Raw genomic sequence first — 23,544 nt, 5'->3', positions numbered from 1 at the left:
AGCTTTTATTGAAATATAATTTATATTCCATACAATTTATCCATATAAGATGTATAATTCAGTGGTTTTTAAAATATTAACAAATATGATCTCACCTTTAAGCGGAACCTAATCAATAAAACAAACAAGCAAGCAAAATATAACCAGAGACATTGAAATTAAGAACAATCTGACAGTGACCAGAGGGGAGGTGGGAGGGGATAATGGGGAAGGGTTTTCTGGAACTAGTATAGAGGACACATGGACAAAACCAAGGGGGAGGGTGGAAGCAAGGGAGGGAGGTAGGTTTGGGTGGGGTGGAGGGGAGTGGTGGGGGGAAAATGCAGACAACTGTACTTGAACAACAAAAAATAACTTTAAAAAATAAAATATTAACAGAATTATGTGAACATCAACATAATTAATTTTAGTACATGTTCATCACTCCAAAAACAAACCCCTACCAATTAGCAGTCACTCTCCCTTCCCCCCGCCCAAATCCCCCAAACCTAGGCAACTACTAGTCTACTTTTGGTCTCTATAGGTTTCATGTAAACACAGTCATATAATATGCAGTCTTTTGTGACTGGTTTCTTTCACTTAGCATGATGTTTTCAAGATCAAATAAATTACTAAAGAGAATTTTTATCTCATTTTTAAAATGGTCTATACATACTTGCTGTTTTAAAATGAGCTACACAAAGCAGCTTCCTTAGATAATTAGTTGCACATAGAAATTAGGCAATTCTTGGGTTAAAGTTGGTTTATTGCAATTGTCTGAATTACTTTGTTCAGTGTTTCGGAGCAAAAGCCATTAAAACCCAAAGTCGGGGTTTTGTAATCCTGTTTGGATTAGTTGGCTCTGCCCCATTTACGGCCTCAGACTGCATTCCTAACCTCACTTCACCAACTTGAACCTGCATGTAGACTGCAGGGAAACTGGAAGGTCTGTGGATGAATAAGAGCAAACCATTGCTGTTATCAGAAAGACAATTCAATAGAAATCCTTGTTAAACCGAGGAGACATGTGGTAGGATAAAAAACAATAAGGCTCAGTACAGAGGTTTACAGACGACTCTCAAAATCTAGTCGTTGCTTTTATCATGCCAAACTTCACTAACGTGAATCAATATGTTAGAGTTTTAAAAAGATAATTGACCTGTATTGCTTCTGTAATCTATATTGAAACAAGGATGTTTTCTTCCCCTACCTTAGGAGAAATCTCCCTGGAGACAGAGCGAAAGCTCTTGATATTATGACTCCCATGGTTCAGAGTGAAGGGCAGGTAGCTTCAGATATGTACTGTCTAGTTGGCCGAATCTACAAAGATATGTTTTTGGACTCTAATTTCACGGACACTGAAAGTAGAGACCAAGGAGCTTTTTGGTGAGTATATAGGATCAGTTGCTTGATAAACCTATGACATAAAAAACTGTTTGCAAATTGAAGTGTTAAAAAATTGTTATTACCATTTAGATTATATATTGTGAAATAAATCTTAGAATTTATAGCTTTAGTAAACAGTTTTGGTGAAATTCATTTAATGTGGCAGAGAAAAATTGGAGTAAATCAGATGAAAAGATAATTTAAAAAATATGACAGATACAATTTTGTGGAAAATTTATAAAAGTTAATATAAACACATGAAAGATAACCTGAATGAATGGGAAAATATACCAAGTTTGTGGATTAGAAGACGTGATATTTTAAAAACATAAATTATCCTCAGCGGGGCTTTTAATGTAATTTAAAAAATTGATTCTAAAATTTATTTGAAAAATAAAGAACCAAAAATAGGCAAAGCAATTTTGGAGAACAAGGCAGAGGGACTTGTTCTAACAGATAAGAAGACTTACTATACAGGACTTATCGTACAGATGGAATCATTAGACACTGCAATGTGAGTGTAGACATAGACAAGTAGAACGCTGAAACAGAAGAAATAGCCTGGAACAGACTGAGATATTTATGAGACTAGACTTGTGTCACAGTAGGAAAACTGACCAGAGGGGAAGAGGTGGAGTCTTCAGTGCTACTACTGGGAAATTGGTTTATCCGCTTGTAGAAATAAACAGAATTGAATCACTACTTTAAGTCATGCACACATAAAAAAAGAAATCTAAGTGAATTAATGACCGTGATATGAAAAAGTACTTTTAGAATAAATACACAAACGGCATTTATGACTTTGGGATAAGAACGAATTTCTTAAACAAGGTTTAAAATACCATAAACCACAAGAAGAAAAGATTGGAAAACTGAGTGCATAGAATTTGCTTCTGCTCATCAAGGTTCTGGCTTTTGGAAATGGCGGAGTAGGTTCTCTTGCACTGATCCTCTTGCCAATAACAATGATACATGTTGGGAAAACACTTTTTAAAAACATTTGAAAGCATTAAAGAGTGACTAAAAGTAGTCTTAAACTAGAGAGGTTTTGATCTTGGGTAAAGGGCACCACATTGGATAAGACCCAATATTTAAATGCTTTTCCTTGGGGCGTTCCCTGGGCTGGAGGGCATAGAGCAGACAGAACTCAGAAGAGAACCAGTCTTACTGGCCTGAGGAGTCGGTTTGATGCTGCCCGAGTGGCTAGATTGAGTGGGATACTCCTAAATGAAGGAACCACAGAGAAAGGGCCCCAAAATCTGTGTATAAATTTCCCTTCAATTTGTGGTTGACCCTGATGTGTGCAAAGGAGCCCAGAAAGAAAATAACAGCTAGAAGGTTAAAATAATTAAACAGATATTTTAGCAGCTGCCCAATATAGGAGAGGCAGAATTTGGAGTTTGACCCTCACCAAGTTAAGAAGGGATTGATGAACAGTTTGAGCTTTTCACTGAAACTCCAGAAGGGCCAAGGCTTAGGAATTAAGAACTGCATTCCAGAACTAAGGAAGTGCACTAAAACGAAGAGCAAAACCCAAATAGAGCCGCTCTCGTAAGACCTAATACCAAGCCTAATACCAAAATAGAACTACTCTACTGAAACTACTCTACTCTATGAAATGCAGAGGTAATTTTTAAAAGCCTGATTTTCATAGTCAGTGAGATTAAATGGAAAACATCTCCTATGAAGTTAGTCAGCATTGTGCACAAGAATGTTTCCCCACTTGAAAAGCCAAACAGTTTGGACTATATAGAGCTTTCGCAGTCAAATAAAGTTTATGTAAGGAGCAGGGTTGTTTTTTGGGGGGGGAGGTTGTATTTTAGTTTTAACCTTCTATACTACCAGATTCTGCCTCCTTTTTTATGGTTCCCAGTTTGCTGAGGAACATTAACTGTCTCTCAAAGGAGCTTTGTGTTCAATGTCTTCAGGTCAAATTGAAGATGTCAAATTTCTATGATTTCATTTTAAGGTATCCACTAATTTTCTAGGAAAAACAGAGAAGGCTGTTGGAGTTCAAAGCCTTTTAGTGGTATGGTCCTTAGGAGTTGATCTTGTGTTGCTCTTGTGTGCCACTCACTGATTTATTTAGTAATAGATGAATGTCACTTTTATTGTAGATTACTCACCCATAACCTGCCCTTATTGTCATTATATCCATTTGCCCTGATGGTTGCTAAGGAGGTTCCCCCCCATTTTAACAAGGATGTTTTTTTCATGCCTTCATACTGTAAAACTACTTCAGTATTTCTTAGTGTTTTGATCCAGTTTTCACTGTACTGCAAACCCATTCATTCATGTTGATGTGTTAGCTTTTTCCCTAACCTCCATTTCTGTTAGAGCTGAGAAGCAAAAGTACCTTCTCAAGGTGCTGACACAAAGGGTATCACTGAAGTTACTAGACTTCCTGCCAGACTTACCTTGGATTTCACATTTCCTGAATCATGGGTCCCAAGGGGATGTTTTAACTGACCTTGTTTGAGCCTCTGAGTTTCCACTTGTCGAATACTGGTGCTAGAATAAGGACTGGGATGCTGTGGCAGGTGGTCAGGCCCACAAGCTGCTTTCCATTGACACTTCCCCATGGCCTGAATCGTTTCCTGTTGTCTTGAATAGACAGTGATCTACTGACCATGGAAAGTTTAAGGGTGAGGTCTTCAAAGTAGAAAACAATCCCAAGCAGTTGTGATCGCAGTGGCTGTTAGAACTCTTCCTGTCAGTTCCCTTTCCAATGTCTTTACAGAGTTCAATTTTCCTGCCCTATAGTACAGGGAGAAAGTTTTACACACTGAACATTGTATCTGGTACAGGTACTGTACCAATGCACCTTTTTACTTCTAGGGTAACCCTCTAACGAAGGCCTGTCTTCTGAAAGGTTTACTTGGGGGCTAAGAATGTGAAAATAGAAAATAAGAAAAATGTTTACAGCTGAGATATTTTACGTGTGCATAATTGCGATTTATTGTTAAAACAAACTTTCATTGTCGAGTGTTATTTGTAAGAGTAGATGAGTTGTGGGGAGATAGAAAATATGAAAAATGTTTATGGTTTAGATTTTATGAAGTTTGCAGTATTGTGATATGCTGTTGGAACATACTTTGGTTTTTGAATCTAGGATGGATGGAGGGTGAGTGATTTGAACGAACACATCCTGCTGATTAAGTATTAAAAAAGAGTAGTTCTGTAACACTCTGTTTTTCATTATCACTTCCTTAGATATTTTTGTTCACTGAAGGTCTTGTGGACGGTTAAAATAATGCCATTTTTTCTATATTTAAATGTTTATAATCCAAGTTAAGGTATTAAAAATGCCTTTTTGACCTGTAGATAAACTGAGTTAGCTTTCAGTTACTAAAAGATTGTAGCTTTTTTAGAAGTATATTTTATTGATTGTGCTATTCCAGTTGTCTCATTTTTTTTCTCCCTTTTGTCTCCCTCTACCTGGTACCCCCATTCCCTCCAGCAGTCCCCCCTTAGTTCATGTCCATGGGTTGTACCTATAAGTTCTTTGGCTTCTCCATTTTCTATAGTTCTCTTAACTTCCCCCTGTCTATTTTGTACCTACTAATTATGCTTCTTATTTCCTGTACCTTTTCACCCATTCCTCAATGTCCCCCTCCCCACTGATAACCCTCCATGCGATCTTCATTGCAGATTCTGTTCCTGTTCTACTTGTTTACTTAATTTGTTTTAGTTTTTGCTTTTTAGGTTCAGTTGTTCATACTTGTGAGTTTGTTGTCATTTTACTGTTCATATTTTTGAACTTCTTCTTCTTAGATAAGTCCCTTTAACATTTCATATAATAAGGGCTTGGTGATGATGAACTCCTTTAACTTGGCCTTATCTGGGAAGCACTTTATCTGCCCTTTCATTCTAAATGATAGCTTAGCTGGATAGAATAATTTTGGATGTAGGTCTTTGCCTTTCATGACTTTAAATGCTTCTTTCCAGCCCCTTCTTACCTGTAAGGTTTCTTTTAAGAAATCAACTGATAGTCTTATGGGAACTCCTTTGTAGGTAACTCTCTTCTTTTCTCTCTCTGCTTTTAAGATTTTCTTTTATCTTTAATCTTTGGCATTTTAATTATGATGTATCTTCTGGTCCAACCTGTTTGGGACTCTCTGAACTTCCTGGACATACATTTCCTTTGCCAGATTGGGGAAGTTCTCCTTCATTATTTGTTCAAATAAGTTTTCCATTTCTTGCTCTTCCTCTTCTCCTTCTGGTACCCCTATGATTCAGATGTTGGAATGTTTAAAGTTGTCCTGGAGGTTCCTAAGCCTCTCCTCATTTTTTTGAATTTTTGTTCTTCATTCTGTTGTGATTGAATGTTTATTTCTTCCTTCTGCTCCAAGCCATTGATTTGAGTCCCAGTTTCCTTTCCTTCACTGTTGGTTCCCTGTATATTTTTCTTTATTTCACTTTGCATAGCCTTCACTTTTTCCTCTATTTTGCGACCATACTCATCTATTTCTGTGAGCATCCTGATTGCCGGTGTTTTGAACTCTGCATCTGATAGGTTGGCTATCTCCTCATCACTTAGTTCTTTTTCTGGAGTTTTGATCTATTCTTTCATATTTCTTTGTTTTGGCACACCTGTTACATTGTAAGGAGTGGAGCCTTAGGTATTCACCAGGGTGGAGAAGTGGCACTGTATGTGGGGGGGGGGGTCAGACAGGGGACAATGCCATTTGCTCAGCTCTCACCCCACTTCCCACTTTCAGTCACCTCCCCCACTTCCTGCAAGCAATTGGTGACCGTCCTGGTGCTGCCGTGTTGCTGATTCCTGGGTGGGTGCACTTGTACAGGTTGTAGGACCCCGTGGGCCCCTCAAACACTCTCCTGAGAGACTGGCAGTTTCCTCCATCACCACAACCACCACAGGTTTTTGCAGCCAGAGGTTATGAGGATTTATTTTTCGCAGTGTTGGAACTCTGGTTTATGCAATCTGCCCTGGGCTGGGATTTCTCACTCCACAGTTGTTCCTCCCAATTTTTATTTGCACGTGAATGTGGGACTGTCTGGTCTTCCCTCGGCCTTGCAGCACATCCCTTCCGCCCCAGCTGCCCATCTCCACCTCTCCTACCAGTCTGGATGAATGTTTCTTCTTTAACTCCTTGGCTGTCAGACTTCCACACAGTTTGATTTTCTGACAGTTCTGGTTGTTTTTTGTTTTTTTTAATTGGTTGTTATCCTTCTTTTGTTTGTGTGAGGAGGCAAAGAGTATCCACCTACACCTCCATCTTGTCCGCAACTTGTTTTTTTTTTTAATTCTCACCCGAGGAAATGATTTATTGGTTTGAGAGAGAGAGAGAAACATTGATGTGACAAAAAAACATCGATTGGTTACTTCCTATACACACCCTGACCAGGGATTGAACCCACAACCCAGGTATGTGCCTTGGCCAGGAATCGAACCTGCAGCCTTTTAGTGTACCAGACAATGCTTCAACCAACCAAGCCACCTGGCCAGGGCAAAAGGTTGTAGTTTTTTTATCATAGCCGTTCAATATAAATTAAAGAAAACATCAGTGGTGCCTGTCGCAAGTCTTATCAGAGGATGTTGGGGCAGATATGGGATAAAGACAAGGGGAAAGAGAGCAAAGCTGGGAGGATATTAAGCTTTTGAAGTATGATGTATTGTGACCCAAGAGCCCAGACTTAGACCCTAAAAAAAGGCCACAGAGTTTCAGAAGTGACAGACTTAACTAGAATGACCCAAGGAAGTAATACAGACTATGACTCAGAGGATCATGGAAAGTTCATTGCCTAGATTATCTCCAAAATTTTTTAACCTCGTCCAAAAGAAGAGGAATAATCATGAAATAGTTATGTTGAATTTATATGCAGCATACTTACTTAGAACGTTTTGTAATATTCAGTATTTGTTCAATAGGTAAAAATAACAGTCCCTTAAATTGAGGAGTTCACACAAGATTTTGGTATCTTACTAACTATTGGAAGCTTGTAAGTACCTTGTTAAGTAGGGAAGGCAGACATTTTTTTCCCATTTTACTGCTGAGCAATCAAAACTCAAAGAACTTAAGTGAATTTCTTAATGTCCTGTGACTAATAAAATTTCAAATCTAGTTTTTTTCAGATCTAGTGTTGTTTTTACTACATTTCAGGGATGGACATTTTCAGGAATGTCTATATTATTTTGTTGAAGTCGAGTAGACTTCTGGGAAACTGACAAGAGATAAAAGTTGACTCTGAAATCTTAGGCAAATTACTTAACCTTTAGGAAATTCTCCTTTTTACTCAAAAAAATAAGAAGAATACCGACTTAGATGAGTCAGAATGCCCTTAGTATCCTACAGGTATCAGAATATCTTACTCCAATGGTTTTAAACAATAAGAAAGTGTGTCTTTCAAAACATGAAGTCCAGAAATAGGGCTGGATCTGGCATAGGTTGAGTCGGCAGCTCAAAAATGTGGTCAGTTCTCTTCCGTCATTATGCTGTGGTAGCTCTGCCCTCAGGCTGGCCTTGGGGCTGAAGGATGGCTACGGCCATTTCAGGCATCAGTCCAATTTAGCTACACCAAGGTCTGGACACAGAAAGAGGCCATTTCTTTCTGTCTTTTTTTTTTTTTTCACCATCTTCCAGCTCACACATCCAAGCCAGATTTTACTCCCCAGCAAAGAGGGACCCCTTGGTCCTAGTAGTTCACACACTAGAGCTGTGGTCTACTCCTGGAAGGCAGACCGAAGGACGAGGCCTGCTTAGCCCCGGATGGAAAGCTTAGGGCACTTGGACAGGAAATCTCAGGGCCCCGGGGGCCAGAAAGGAGGCCTGGAGACTGGAAGAGGGCCTGAGTACAGTCCTCCCTAGCACAGGGCTCAGGGTCAAGGCCCCTGTTTGTGTATCTTTTTCTTACAAGTGAGGAAACACGTTCATAAAAACCTATCCAATACTGGAACACTTTGCAAAGTATGTGATTGCCTAGCCACTATACTGTGTACCTGAAACTAATATAAAATAATATTGAATGTAAACTGTAATTGAAAAATAGTTAAAAAATAGGGAAAATACCTACTACAGACTTTTCTTTATGCTTCTAGTATTTCATCATTAGCCCAGTACTACAAAAATCACCGGCAAAATTATCACAACTGGTTTAAGCTGATCACTTTAGGAGGAATGAATGCTCTATTGTGAGGGTTAAATAAAGCAACATATGTTAAAGTCCTAGAATAGTAGGCACTTGGTGTTCTAGCCTTAGTATGTGAGGTGTGAAAATATTTTGTATTTCCTTATATATTGTTGTATTTATCCCTGTTCAAAATAGACAGGAACAAGGCTCTGGCCAGGAAGGTCAGTTGGTCAGAGCATTGTCGCCATACAGCAAGTTTATGGGTTTGATCCCCAGTTCAGGCACATACAGGGATCAACAATGAATGCATAAATAGTGGAACAACAAAATCAGTGGTTTTTTTTCCTCTCTCTCTTTCCTTCCTCCGTTCTTCTCTCTCTAAAATCAATAACTAAAAAATTTTTTTAAAAAAGACATTATTAAAGATACTAAATTTTTCTTTTCCTAAAAATTCCTAAGGGTTTTCTCTCTCATTCTGGATCTCACTGAACATTTCAGCTTATGAGGGAAAAGTTATGAAGGAAAAGTCTCAGTGTACTTCAGGCTTTGTTTGGATTTCATGTGCTGTGCCTGTTGAGGGGTCACATGGCATAGGCCGTGATTGGGCTCTGTTGGGCTTTACAGATGATGATCTCCTCCTTCTTAAAGGGAGATGGGAAATCTTTTTCGGAACTCTGAAAGGAAATTTGGTGCTTGTACTATATTAGCATAATCCTGTCTCTCCTGTAAATATCCATAGGCAGGAATTAGAAGCATTAAGTCTGTTTTTAGCCTCAATGGGTTCTTTTTTCCATAGTAACTTGGGAAAGAACAGCCTTGCCTTATCAACTAATTTTCTTTTACGTCAGTGAAAGTGCTGTTCAAACAGTAGTGTGTGCCTAATAACAATTTAGTTTTTATATATTGATGGGATCGGCTTGACTTTGGAAGAGTTATGTAACACACCAATCAACCTGCAAATAAAGATCAATGTCTGTTTTCCATTTGCCAGATTAGCCCTTTATTCTTTTCTTGACCTCAAGATACCTTTCTTTGTGTAATCTTTATTACCCTCCTAACCCCCTGTTTCGTCTCACCATTCTTTCACTGACATCCTTTTTTATTTAGTCCTTTATCGTGTCTATTAAGTCAATTTCCCATTTTTGGATGCTTTTTATTTTTAGAATACAGAGCCTGAAGAGTTCTTAGTAATTCAGCATGATACCCAGCCCTTTGGTGTGCAGATTCAGATGGCTTCTAAGGGGCCAACAATTCTAGGATGACCTGGAGGCTTGGGTACAGCACACAGTTGCCTTGTGTTGCTTTGTACATGATTACCCTGGTGCCTTAGGTGCATTGCATTGATGCCTTGACCTTGATTAATACTGCATTCAGCAGATGATAGATTGGACGAGGCATGTTATGGCTTGACCAAGTTGAAGTCTAAGAATGATAGTACTTAATATGTCACTGTGGAGGTTTCCTAATTGTGAATAACAAGTATTGAGCACCTAAAGAAAGCAGCTAAATCTTGCTTCATGTAACGTAGATGTCAGCAGAATGAAGGAGAGAACTAGAGGTTTGCCAGCATTATGTTGAAAAGAAAGGAGAATATAGAGGAATAAGGGTGATTTCACTTCGTGAACCAAAGCAGTCATTTCTAAGCCTGGCTGAACATCATATTACTTGGTTAATTTTTCACAAAACTGAGTAAATTGCCCCTGGAGATTCTGCGTAGTGGGTCCATTTTATTGAGTAGATTAACCATAATTGCTAATACAACTATTCCCTTTTTATTAAGTATTTAGATTTTCCTCATATTTTGCTGTTACTCCCTTCATACCCTTAAATATTTGATTAAATTTAAGTATCTGGCACCACCTCTATTTGTTCTTCAGAGCATTCCCAAAAGTGTCTCCATCCATCTTCCCAGCTTGCATGGAACATGGGATTTGCACTTTAGTTTGAGAAAATTGGCAGTTACTGGAAGAATAAGTTTAGATTGGTCATAAACACACGAGAACTGTGCATTCTCAGAAGCATTCAGGTACACATTAAATCCCTGAGCTATGCGTTCTTGTTGTGAGCAGTTGGGAAAGGTGAACAGAGCTGAGACTGCTTCCCTTTGGCATGGGTGCAGTGGACAAGTGTCTCTCCCGCACCGCCCTTGGGAATGCGCATTGGTAAGACCTTACTGGAAAGAGATTTGGCGTTGTGCATCAGGAGCTTTGAAATAATTCAGGTTCTTTAATCTACTTAAGTCTTGGAAACCATCCTAAAGAAATAGATATGTTTACAACTGTGTTCACTATACTGAATTTTATGGTAGCAAAAAATGGAAAGAAACCTAAATGTCAAATAGTATGGAAAATGTTAAATGAAGGATAACATCCTCATGTGGTGGAACATCATTCATTCAAAGTTGGAGGGAGTTGGTGGTAAAGGTACAGGATGGGGCAAGAGTAGGTTTACAGTCGGGAGTATGTGAAACAGTTTATTTTTGCATTATTATTATTTCCCATATGAACAACTGTAAACCTACTGACATATGACATATGTAAACCTATGACATAAAACTTACCATTTTAACCATTTGTAAGTGCGATTCAGTGGCATTAAGTACAGTCGTATTGCTGTGCTACTGTTACCACTTTCCATCTACGACTTTTCTCATCTTGCAAAGCTCAAACTCTGTACTTGTTAAACAATCTTCTATTCTCCCGTCCTCCCAGCCCCTGGCAACCACCATTCTGTCTTCTCTCTCTATGAATTTGACTACTCTAGTACTTCATATAAGTGGAATCCTGTGGTGTTTGTCTTTTCGTATGTGTGACTGGCTTATTTCACATAGCATGGTGTTCTCCAAGTTCATCCATGCTGCAGCACGGGTCATAATTCCCTTTTTTAAGGCTAAATAATTGTATTTATGCACCACATTTTGTTTATCCATTCATCTGTTGATGGGCATTTGGGTTGTTTTCATGTTTTGGCTGTTGTGAATCATGCTGCTGTGAATGTCGGTGCACAAATACCTGTTCGAGTTCTCCGCTTTCAATTCTTTGGGTATATACCCAAAAGGAAATTGTGGTTTAAAAATAATCTTTAATATCTTAAAAGATTATAAAAATAGTATGATTCTCTTTCGGCAGGGAAAGATATGCACATAGTAAAATGACTGGAAGAACATAATTAGAATTTGGGATTCTTTATTGGCTTTCTGACTCTCCTATTATAAGGAATATCTACAAATACATAGTTTGAGTTACATAGAGGCCCCCTCATCTCTAGAAGAATTCAACACAGTAATTTGGCATTAGTTGTCTTCTAGTGCTGCCCTGCTTTGCCTCTGAGTCATGAGTTTAATTTCAGAAAGATCCCTTGAGCTACAGAACACCATGAAATTCTAATTTAATTACTTTTTCGTCTCACATAAAGAATCATAGCTGTTATATCACAAAGAAGGAAAAAAGACAGCTAAATAGAGAGAACTTGACTTGAGCTTAGTCTCTTCTTTTTGATGGCAAGTACATGTTCTTTAGGTAGAAATAATCAGTTCATGAATATTTCCTTTATTCTTGGCGTGGTTAACGTCTCAGTGTAGATGCAGAAAGTGACTAAGTCTGTCTTAAAAAAGACTTCATCATTCCATAATTAAGTACTTAGCGCTAGCTTGCAACCAGCTGACAGATACAGGGCTAATAGTAAGGCAACCTTTGGACAAAATGCTTTGAACAGTTGCTTTGAAAGTTTAATGGAAAGTTTGCATCTTTTAAGTCTAATAATGTATTGAAGAATACAGATGATTTACCCTCTTTCTAGAAATATTTAGTACTAAAACAGAAAAGAATCAACAGTAGTGGAAATACCCTCATACAGTTACTCAGCCACTAGACTTAAGATGTGAACGTCTGGCCTACTCTTTCCTTCGTGAAGTCATCTTTAATTTAGCTTCACTCACACCGAGTCATTTTGTCTCTTTATCTTTATAGATAGCTCTACAATGTTAATCATTGTTTATAGATTTTTTTATGTGAGGACTAACATATTTTCCATGTTAATTTATCCTCTTGCTAGTTAAACTCTGAAGTTTTCGAAGACACAAAATTTCTTCTCTGGTTCATTTTTATGGGCATACTCAGCGGTCTTGCCATATCAGTCTTTTACAGATGTTAGTCTTTGGTCTAATAAGATTGATCAAATAAACATATTTTGTGACAAACAACACTCTTCCCAAGAATTCTTCAGTCCCTGTTTCTGTTGTTTACAGAATAATACACCTTGTCCTTAATATGAAAGCAGTTCTCTCTGCTTTTGTGTTGTTGCTGTTGTGATTTTTCCTTCTTCACCCAGCTCCCTTTTACTAAAACAAACAAACAAACAAACAAAAAGTAATGGAAAAGGACTTTTAAAAAAACATTTTTAACACACACCGAAGGGTAGGCAAAGTGATACAGAGAAGAGGCCTCAGGCCTTGAAATCCAGCAGAACTGGGTAAAGTTCCCACTCGAAAGCTCCTACCCATCGGACCACTTCTAAACTGCAAGGCTTAATATTTCCATGCTTCAGTTTCACGATCAGTAAACTTGAGAAAATCTTCTGTACCCTAAAGAGTTGTCAGGATTAGAAATATTAGGCCTTCTAGAAATACTAGAACAGCCAAGTAGAATGCCTTATACCTAATACGTGCTCAGTAATCTAAGCCAGGCAAAATTGGTGTTTTACCATTTCATGTTAATCACAGCTTTCCTTGGTAGGGAATGTCATCTGTGCTATATAGTATTTTTGTTAGAAGTGGACTGTCCCCGTTTGTAGGAAGAGTATATCTTCCCATCCCATGACACTAGGTTTGGGGGTGTGTCTTGCTTGATGCTCATTATCAGCAGAAGTTTAAGAGCCGAGTTGTGGTTGTGCCGCGTGTACTTTTCCTTAGCAGAGAAAGCTGCTCCTTCAAGCTGGGTCCCAGAGGGAAAACAGTGTGGAGCAGAGCTGAACCAGCTAATGCAGAAACAAGGTGTGAGCAGCATTTCAAGCCACTGGAGTTTGCTGCTGTTTAATACTGCGGCACACCTACCCAGAAAAGATGGATGCATCGTCTTCAGCCAGAATGGATGGTTTCACTATTTTAACAGCTGTATGAATTTTTTTTTATCAAGTTTGAATCTTAAACATAATAAAATGGAATGATAAAATATATATGGAAAATTAGCACCAAGGAACTAGAGAATACAAGTATGCCGATAGTAAGGATCAACATACTTGGTATAACTGAACTTCAAGCTTTTTAGCAGTTGCATGGAAAAAAGATTATATACCATTTCTTTGGAGGAAACTGAACTCTATCTAGCAGTAAACAAAAGGAATTTCTCATGTAAGGCCCTATGTAGGCAATAAGGAAAGCTATATAAACAATATTATCAATATTTTTATCAAGTAGTGAATTCTAAAAATGTTAATATGCAAAGTGGTGAAAGTGATATGCAATTCACTCATTTAACGCGGGGAGAGGATGTAGTTTTATGATCATAGGGTTTTATCAAGGTCGGGATTTAGACTACCGCAAGAACCGCTGTATTTATCACTTGTTTCAGCCCAGTTCTCGGTAAGAAGTGGATGAATTCTTCTTCATTCAGCAGGTAATTTGTAGTCACCTGCAGGGTGTCAGGCAGTCTGATGATGTGGGCACTGGAGAGTCCGTGCTCAATATGGCTGACAGGTTCCTTCAGTGTTCAGCTATTACCATGCAGTACTATGAGCCCTAGAAGAATAGGAACAATTAATTTTACGATATTTATACTTTAGTTAAAATATGTATTGTTTATGGCAACAGAAAAAAGATGGAAGCCCAACTTTTCATTTTGGTTTTCACACGTAGGAAGCAGCTAGTCAATATTTACTGGTTGCTTTGGGTCCTGTCTTGCTTTTTACATCTTCCTCTTAGTATCTTTAAAAGATATATTTCATGTTCTGTGGTTTCAAGAGAAATGAAAGAATTTATTTGTTGAAAATATTGAGTATCTTGATATGAATTGGCAGGAAGGAAAGTGTGTAACTTCTTTCTTCTCTCAATACTCTTTTTTGTTGGGACCTTCTTGATTCTGAACAAACGCAAAGACCTTTGAGGCTTATGTGAGTCTAAGACTTAACTCTTGTTTGTCCTTGATAAGACTCGCATCGAGTATCAGTAGTCCGGATACATGCTTTTCCATTTCAGAATTCGGCCTTCTGGAGAGATGAAAATGCTTTGCACTCACCAGCAGTGATACAGTTGGAAATACTTTTTTCTTACTCCACACACATAACTATTCAAGCCAAATAGTTAAGATTAATATAGATTTGATTTTGTTGGCATTCAGAGATACTTGTTCTATTTAAAAAGTAAGACACTTTAAAAGGGCACGTGATCCTAATATTCAGAAAAATACACTTTTTCTTTCCTTTTGAAGTTTAACTTATTTTAAATTATGGAAATTTTCAAGCATATATGAAAGCCAAGAATATACTATAATATACACTATTATGCCTGCTACCACTTTTGCTATTCCTAGCTTTCATTTTCACCATTAATTTAAATAGAAATGCCTTTATCTTGAAATTGTAATGTATTTTTCCCTACATAACCTTTTTTTCATATCATCAAATAGTCATTCATTAGGTATTTAGACCTTATATGTTCCTCAATCTGATTTTTTTAAAATAAAGATTTCATTTCATATTTCTATCGGACAGCTTCTATTAGTCCTTAGGGCATTTATTTTAATTTTCTTCTTCTTTATGCTCCCAAATGAAATAATATTGAATATTGTTGCCTGTCTAATGATGTATGTGAGGAGACTCTAGAATGGACTTTAGAAGAGTTACCTTGAAAATAAGGCAGATATGCAAACACTGAAGTCTTTTGAAAGGCTGAAATGTTTTCAAAGGTTGATATTCAATTTCATGCATATTCAGAAAAGGCTTCTTATTCTCTTTGAGCTAAAATTAGTATGCACCAGCACAGTCTCTGTTTTTCTTAGTTTCTTAGTGTGATTAAGTTCTCCATTTCTACATCACTATTACGGTACTGATTGTTTGAGTATGTTAACCTATATGATCCTCCTCTTTGCCTTGTATATTTTTAAGGCTTTTAATGAAACCACTGTTAAAAATATGCACAGCGTTCATATGTTTAAATTTCCACTGCTTACAGATGCACACACGCACTATCTCATATTTCTGATAAACTATTGAGAAGGAGTTTTTTAAAGACTGGGTTGCTATGGTGAGGGTGGGTTAAGTGGGGGAATGCAGTGGAGCTGAGGGTGAGGATATGCAGTCACTTAAGCATTAAATCCTAATAGCACACTAGATTCTGGGGTGAAGGCCAGGGGAATATTTTTCCTTGCTTAGGCATTGGAGTTATGCAAACAGAAGCTCTTACACACCCAGAGTTTCATGACTGAGAAAGTAAACGTGTTCATTTGGTTTTTTCTTACAGGTTCAAAAAGGCATTTGAAAGTGAGCCAACACTACAGTCAGGAATTAATTACGCAGTCCTTCTTCTGGCAGCTGGACACCAGTTTGAATCTTCCTTTGAGCTCCGGAAAGTTGGTAATCACAGCCTGATATTTTACATGGAAATCCATAAACTGGAGTCAGCTTGGTGCAGAGAGTCATTGATTGATACACCTTTGCTTTCTACCTTATCTGACTTCCTGAAAAAATAGTTTTATTATATATCCTTGTTTCGTATTTCAGAACTAGTGTGCAGAATCCTATATTATAGGGTATAATTCAGTTTTTAGTTTATCTATTTCAAAAGAACCCTCCAGTTAATAGTTATTGTTTCAGCTCAAACTAATATGGAAGATCTGGGCTCTGCATTCAGCCTTCAACTTCCAAATAAGGAAGTGTTTTGTGGAACATCAGCGACATCTCCTATGTTAATTTGAGTTTGCTTTTGCTTTCCTGGTGCTCATAAAAAAAAGGAAGAAGAAGAAACCTCTGATATTTTCTGTTTCTGTTTCTTACGCACACCTGCCCCTGTGACTTCAGTGGTGGTGGAGTCTCCAAAGCCCCGGAGCACGAGCTCAAGCAGATGGTGTTAGCAATGGCTGATATCCACAGAGACCATCTCTGCATTGTGGCCAGTGATTGATAGGGTGTATCTTGTCCCTTTCACCTGGACATTATCTCATCTGTTGACCCTTCTTTGAAATACAGAAAGATTAGGGCATATTAGTGACCAAATTTTGTGTGATTTTCTTGGTTCTGGCATTCATAACGTGATCCTAGAGACTAGAATACTTTCTTCAGTAGTCAGATTTTGCTTTCTCTTTGAGTATGTCATTGCCATCTTTTAGAGAACTTTTCCAACTCTTGTAAGAGTTATTACTACAGACAGAAATATTTGACCATATTTTTCTGGGAGGAAAAAACTTGATTTTAGTGAAGCTATGAACAATAGAATTTTTCCTTTAAGATTTTTAACTGGAGAATGTTTTTGTTTAATTTTCTTTTTAAAATAATGAGCCCTAGAAATCTTTTACATTATTTTGGGAAGGGCTAATATGTGGGGGTACCCCAAAAAACCAGAATTATCTTCTGGAGGGCAGGCTCCTTATAGTACAGGCTTCCCCCACTAGGTGAGTGTTGTAGGAACCCTTCCGCATCAGTGTACCAGCCGGCATTGTGAAATGCTGCGTTCAGCTTCAGTGAATTTTTCTGAAGACTTTCAGCATGTTTGCCTGTTTCATGATGGGTGATTGCCAAGTTCACCTGCCCACAGCTGCTCTGAGTGTTCAGCAGTTTTTGATCCAAAACAGCATAACCCCTATGCCCCACCCTCCCTATTCATCTGATCTTGACTGAGCGACTTCTTTTGTTTCCCCAATGAAAAAATTCCTCAAATGAAAACGTTTGCAGATGTGGAAGAGGTGAAACAAAAAACATCAGAAACACTAAAAGGCAGCAAATCAATGAATTCAAAAACTGTCTTGAACAGTTGAAAAAAATGTCTCCATAGGTGTATTGCATCACATGGAGAGTACTTTGAAGATGACTGAAGTTTAAAAGCATGTTAAGAATGAATACACAATTTTTTATAAATCAATTTTGGAGTTTTTTGAGTCCCCCCTCGTAAAATAGCCATATGCAGTGTTCTAGGGAATCTTAGAGGGCAAATAAAGTTTGAGTATTAAGTACTTTTTGAAAGGCCCAGACTCAGCGAATGATAAAATACCTGTCACTGCTGGATTGCACAAGTATTCAATGCACAAGGCTTTATTCGAAGTGCTGTTTTCAGTTGGTAAGTGAAATAAGAGAAACACACTGCCACTGTGCTTCTCAGAAATTATGACTATAATAAAATTTTGCATCTACGGTTTATTCTAAAACTCTACAGTAGCCAAATAGTCAGTGTGTCCACATGAATCAGTGATCTAAAAGTAATTCCTGTTGCCTTACTTTTGAACTTACGGTGAATTTTCATTGACATCTCCAGGTTATTAAGGAATTGATACTCGTTTGCATTTTCAGATAGAGCAATAACCTAGAGGTTTCAAAATGTGCATGTTCTAAGCTTTCATTTTTAATTTAAACGTAGATTAAGAGGGTCAGCATACTGCTAAGAGAGATCTCACCACAAAAAAGAAGTGGTACATGTGACCTGACAGCGGTGGGAGCTAATGCCATGGCAGTAGTAATCATTTTGCAACATATAAGTATATCCAATCACGTTGTACACCTTAAACATACACAATATTATATGTCAATTATGTCTTACTAAAGCTAGAAAAGAAAGAGGGTCAGCACTGAGATTTGAGGAACTCTAATTAATAGAACTTGCTAAAGGAAACATACTTTAGGTTTCCCCCCCCCCCAAGAAGTCATTTATAATATATGTTGAACAAGAACTTGAAAATATTACAAAGTTAAATTTTAAATTTTGGAAATTGTGAAACTTAGACATAAAATAGGACAATGAATTTTTAGCTACTACAAGAGCTAAGTTTTAGACTTTTTAAAATTCTGTGTTCTTAATAACTAAAAGGCAGTTAAAAGTCACCAAATTAGATTCTGCTCAATTGTAAATTATGCTAATCAACATGGATTGACCTACCTAATGTTAATTTTTATATTGTAAAATAGCATTAGAGGGATTGTCAAGGAAAACCAGGTTGACTAAATAATTTAATAGTGTAATATAATAACATTAATATTATGTAATAAAAATAAGATTAATTAACTAATTAATAACATATTTGGTATATTTTGAAGATATAGTTTAAAAAGCATTTTAAATATCTAAACACATTTTTCAGTACTTCCTATATTCTCCCATTCCTTCTCTTAGACACTTTAAAATATATAAATTTGTCTGAATTACTGAATTTTTATAGTAATCAGACTTTTCTTTATGAAATCCTTTTTTAGATGCATTTTGGTATTTTGACTTATTTATTTAGACAGGGTAAACAATTAAAAATTAAGATGTCATAAGATGATCACTAAACCTGAAGCTTTCTAAACATTATCTTAAGACCTCTAATGTAAGAAATGATTCTTAACTACAGTGTTTCTTGAAGACTTTTAATTCTTGTTGTGTTTGTTTGAGGTTATGACTAATTGCTTTATGAAGTGTTTTACTTTCCCAGTTTTTGAAAACTCATTGATGTTTAAACTATTTAAAACTGAGATTTAATAACACAGACCAACATCTCGCATTTTCATACTATTTTCAGCTTCATATTCACAGGCTTCAAAATTAATATTCAAACTTTAGCTAAATGAAAGATCATTCTCCCATGTTCAGTGGGATTTTTAAACTATATTACACTTTATGGGAAAGAGTCAGAATAATAGGTTGGGGTCTCCTACAGTAATGATGATGTAATAAAAAACAGTGTGATTGGAATTCATACCAACCATTATTTGAATCTCATTGTTAGCGAGCAATAAAGATAAAATTTGCATTACTGAATATTAAAAAAAATCTATGAATCTATAAAGATAATCAAGAAAAAATCAAAACAAAAACAAAATTCATCACCAAGCATGAACCAACTCATTTGTTATCTATGGAGGTGACCAACTTCCCAGAACATTGGAAATTATAGGGAAAAATTAAGTACTTTTTGTTCATTTTAAATACACACTATAGTTCATCCAGTTGATGAGATAAAACTTGTCTTCAGGCATGCTACATACTAAATGTATTTTGTTTAGGAGAATGTATTCTTCAAAAGAATGAATGATAAAACTGATAATGAAAGAGATGTTGAAATAAGGATTTTGACAAGGATGAGTGAAAATGTTCATTTGTGAAAAAATTTATAATTGCATATTTACATGGTGCCAAAGCTTACTCGCATGCAGATTACTTATTAGTGACCAAGGGGCAATTGATACCTATGCATTCCCTCCAGGGCTCAGGCTGTCAGTGATCCAACTAGCATCCTTAGTGAGATGGCTCCACGCGGTCCTCCTGATGGGGTGAATGTGGAGTAAACAGCAGCTCCTGTGAGATAGTCGCACCAAAAATGTTTAGCCTGAATCTTAAGATCTAACGTCCAGTTAATAGGAATCACAGTGTCTAGAGAAATAAATCAGACACTGTTGAGAAGTGCCATCAGACAGACCTAGAATGTGAGGACATTCCACAAAGCAGCCCTCCTTGGCTCTTTAAAAAATCAATGTCATGGCCTTGACCAGTGTGGCTCATTTGGTTTGGCATTCATTGTCCTGCAGAGCAAAAGATCTCTGGTTCAGCTCCCTGTCAGAGCACTTTCCTGGGTTGTAGGTTTGGTCCTCAGTCAGCAAGAGGCAACCATTTGATGTTTTCCCCTCACGTTGATGTTTCTCTCCCTCTCTTTCTCCCTCCCTTACCCTCTCTCTGGAATCAATAAAAGAAAAAAAAATGTAAAGATCAATTTCATGGAAAATAGTATGGGTGGATTGGTTATGTTACATTAGAATTCACAACATAAAAAATAAGTGTGATTAGTAATTCTTGATTAGATCTTGCTTTGAAACAAAAAAGCTTTTTTTTCTTTTTTGAAACAAAATGATAAGAGACATTTGGGGAAATATCAGAGAATTTGAATTAGGACCAGATACGAGATGATACTAAGGAATTGTTATTTGTGTTAGGTGCAGTAATTGAATAGGAGAGTTTTTTAGTTAATGCTGCAACAGTTAAGGGTGAAATGTCAAGATGTCTGTAATTTAATTTGAAATGGTGCAACAAAAATATTCGGGGAGATGAAGCAATAGCAAAAGGTTAGTTAGCAATAATTCAAAATACAGTCCTTCATTGTAATACTATTTTTCTCCTTTCGTGCATGTTTGTAATTGTCCATTACGGAAAATTGAAATGTAAAGAATCTAATCTCCACTATTTATGGAGGCTGTATGACCTTAGACAACTTTTTAAAGGTCTCTGAGCTCTTGTTTCCTTAATACAAAAAGGAGATAATCTGTAATTCATTGTGTGGTTGTATGGACTGAAAACTGCATTTCCAGCGTGCTTTGCATTGTGCTAGGCATCCAATGAGTTGGTCAGTAAAGGCTCTGTTTCCTACCTTTCTCCTTTAAAGCAGCCTTAAATCTAATAGTAGCCCTAAGTTGTAAATCTATGCTAAAACTAAACTATTAAAAAATCTTCAGTTCTTAGAAGCCAACCAATTCTAATTATAGCACTGTTTAAAATGCCTACACAGACAGTTGAATCTTGATATTTGAAGTAGTAGTGTTCATTGCTTGTAAATTCAGCCAGAATTTTTTTAATCCTCACCTGAGGCTATGTTTTACTGATTTTAGAGAGAGAAACATTAATCAGTTGCCTTCCATACATGCCCCAACTGGGGATCGAACCCACAACGTAGGTATGTGCCCTGACCAGAATTGAACCTGCTGCCTTTTGGTATACAGTGTACAGGACAGTGCTCCAACCAACTAAGCCAACCAGCTAGGATTAGCCAGAATTTTTTTAAAGAAAAATATCCCGCTGGTAAGGACATGGTAAAAAAAACGTAATTGTACATCAGTGCTTTACAATCAGTGCAATTACAATCAGTGCTTTAGCGATTTGGACCCATGAATCAAGAGCCTTAAAAATGTTGTTGCCTAGCACCAAGTATATAATGCTACTTCTAAGACTTGTTCCTATGGAAATGATTTTTAAATATGGAAAAAATATGTTATGTACTAAGATGTTTATTCCTGTATTCCCTAAGAGGGGGAAGTTCCTAAATATAACCAATTAAAGCTATGTTCTTAACTACATACCTAAAAGATTACTATCTTCATGTAGAAACAGTTTTCAAACATCATGTAGAAAAAGCATAAAAAGCTAGTTCACAAAAGCAGTACAAACATGAAAGTCAATTTCAGTGGTTAAAAAGCAATGTTGTTGTTTTTTTCTCCACCAGATTGGTAAAGATGAAAGAACATGATGGTGTCCATAATTGGGAAAGGTGTGGGCAAGAGATTACTGTCAGTACCACGAGTGAGAATGTAAACTGGTGCGGCATTTCTAAGGAGAACTTGGCAAAATGTATCAAAACTTAAAATGGGCACATCTTCTGCTCCTAATAAGTCCAGGGTTAGGACTTTATGATAAAGAAATCATTGAAAAGGTACACAAAGCTACGTGTACAAGAATGTTTATAGTAATAAAAAACAGGCACCAGCTACATTTGGCTAAATAAATTGGGGCATAGCCATATGCTAAAATGCTGTTTGCTATAAAAACAACATTTTGTCTAAATGCTGAATGAGTTAGTGTCACGATCATGTGACAGATTTATGCCAAGGCCAGAATGAACTACTGGCCTTCAAGAATAAAGCTGAAATTTTATTTAAAAACTATTATTGTATCCCCTTTACTATTAAACATTTTCTTAGTTCCTATTTAAATGTTTGACCTGGTTTGCTGCTAGATCAGACCTCAGTTCATAGTTGTGCATGTAAGAAACAACAAGATGCTCATTTTCAGCTGCGATTGGTAGAGACATGTTTTTTACATCTCATTTTCCCCGCACACTTTCTTCTTTCCTTCGTATTCATTATATTTTTCATTAGGCCCAGATAGGAGATCATGGATATTGTTGGATACACGTGTAATTTTTTTATCTCATGAAATTTTAAGATGACAATGCTTTCTTTTTTTAACATCACAAAATGAAGAATGGACATTTTCGTGGAACACTCATGGCTTAAGTGGAATTATATAATAAAAGCATAAAGTTTTTTAAATTTTTTTTGTTAAAGTATAATTTTCAAAATATACAATTTCATAACTCATGAAATACAAAATGGACACTTGTAAGAGATTTTAGTTAATTGATATTGAAACCATTAAGAGGATATGTCCAGTGCAAAGAGCATTTAAGAAATAAGACTATTTATAGGTAATTTAACACAGAAATGTTAGGATAAGATTTCTGAGTTTGATTTTAAAAAATTAGCCTGTGTGCAACAGGTCATAATCTTAGGGATTATCTGTTTTACTGGACAGAAATGATTGAGTTGGCCAAAAAGTCTGTATGGCTTTTTCCATGAAATAGAAGACACATTTTTCATTTTCACAAATAACTTTATTGATTTGGGTATTTTGAATATGTTGGCTATCTCCTGTGTGATATAACATTGGTTGTTCTCAATTAATGCCTCAGTTTGATTGCTATCAATTTCAACTGGTCTACGGACCATGGAGCAACATCCCTCGAGAAATCTGCAGCACGGAACTTGGCAAACCACTTCTGACACGTTCGATCAGTCTCAGCACCTTCTCCACACACTGCAGACCTTTTTTAGTGTTTCAGCTATGTTTTTGCATTTCTTGAAATAATAAAGCATAATATACCAAAAATGTTGCATATTTTGTTCCCTCTTCAATATTAAAATGGCTGCACAAAAATTGACCAATTTCCATAAGTTTTTCTAAAGTGCATGCTGATATGAAGGCTGTCACAATGCAATCTAACAAAATGGTTTTGAATGAAGTTAAAGACCACTAAGCACTACCAGAGCCATCTTACGGCAAAAAAACAAACTTATGAGCCAACCCAATATTTGCATCTCTTTTGAACAAAAACCCACAAGTTAGTAAGTAAACTTCTCTGAGATCTT

The 23,544-nt window shown here is 36.8% G+C and overlaps 1 protein-coding gene across 2 annotated transcripts in view; it reads left to right on the top strand.

Moving 5' to 3' along the window:
* The window catches only part of MAP3K5 (mitogen-activated protein kinase kinase kinase 5), a 176,890-nt gene that overhangs the window by 75,685 nt on the left and 77,661 nt on the right, over positions 1 to 23,544 (top strand). For both annotated transcript variants that reach the window (XM_024551895.3, XM_053914076.1), the window contains exons 7-8: positions 1,195 to 1,365; positions 15,911 to 16,023. In XM_024551895.3, coding sequence (XP_024407663.2) covers positions 1,195 to 1,365; positions 15,911 to 16,023 — 284 coding nt within the window. The remainder of the gene's footprint in view (positions 1 to 1,194; positions 1,366 to 15,910; positions 16,024 to 23,544) is intronic.

This window comes from Desmodus rotundus, chromosome 11 (assembly GCF_022682495.2).
Source record: "Desmodus rotundus isolate HL8 chromosome 11, HLdesRot8A.1, whole genome shotgun sequence".
NCBI lineage: Eukaryota > Metazoa > Chordata > Mammalia > Chiroptera > Phyllostomidae > Desmodus > Desmodus rotundus.
The sequence above is the reverse complement of the archived record's forward strand: the minus strand, read 5'-3'. Positions and strand labels throughout refer to the sequence as shown.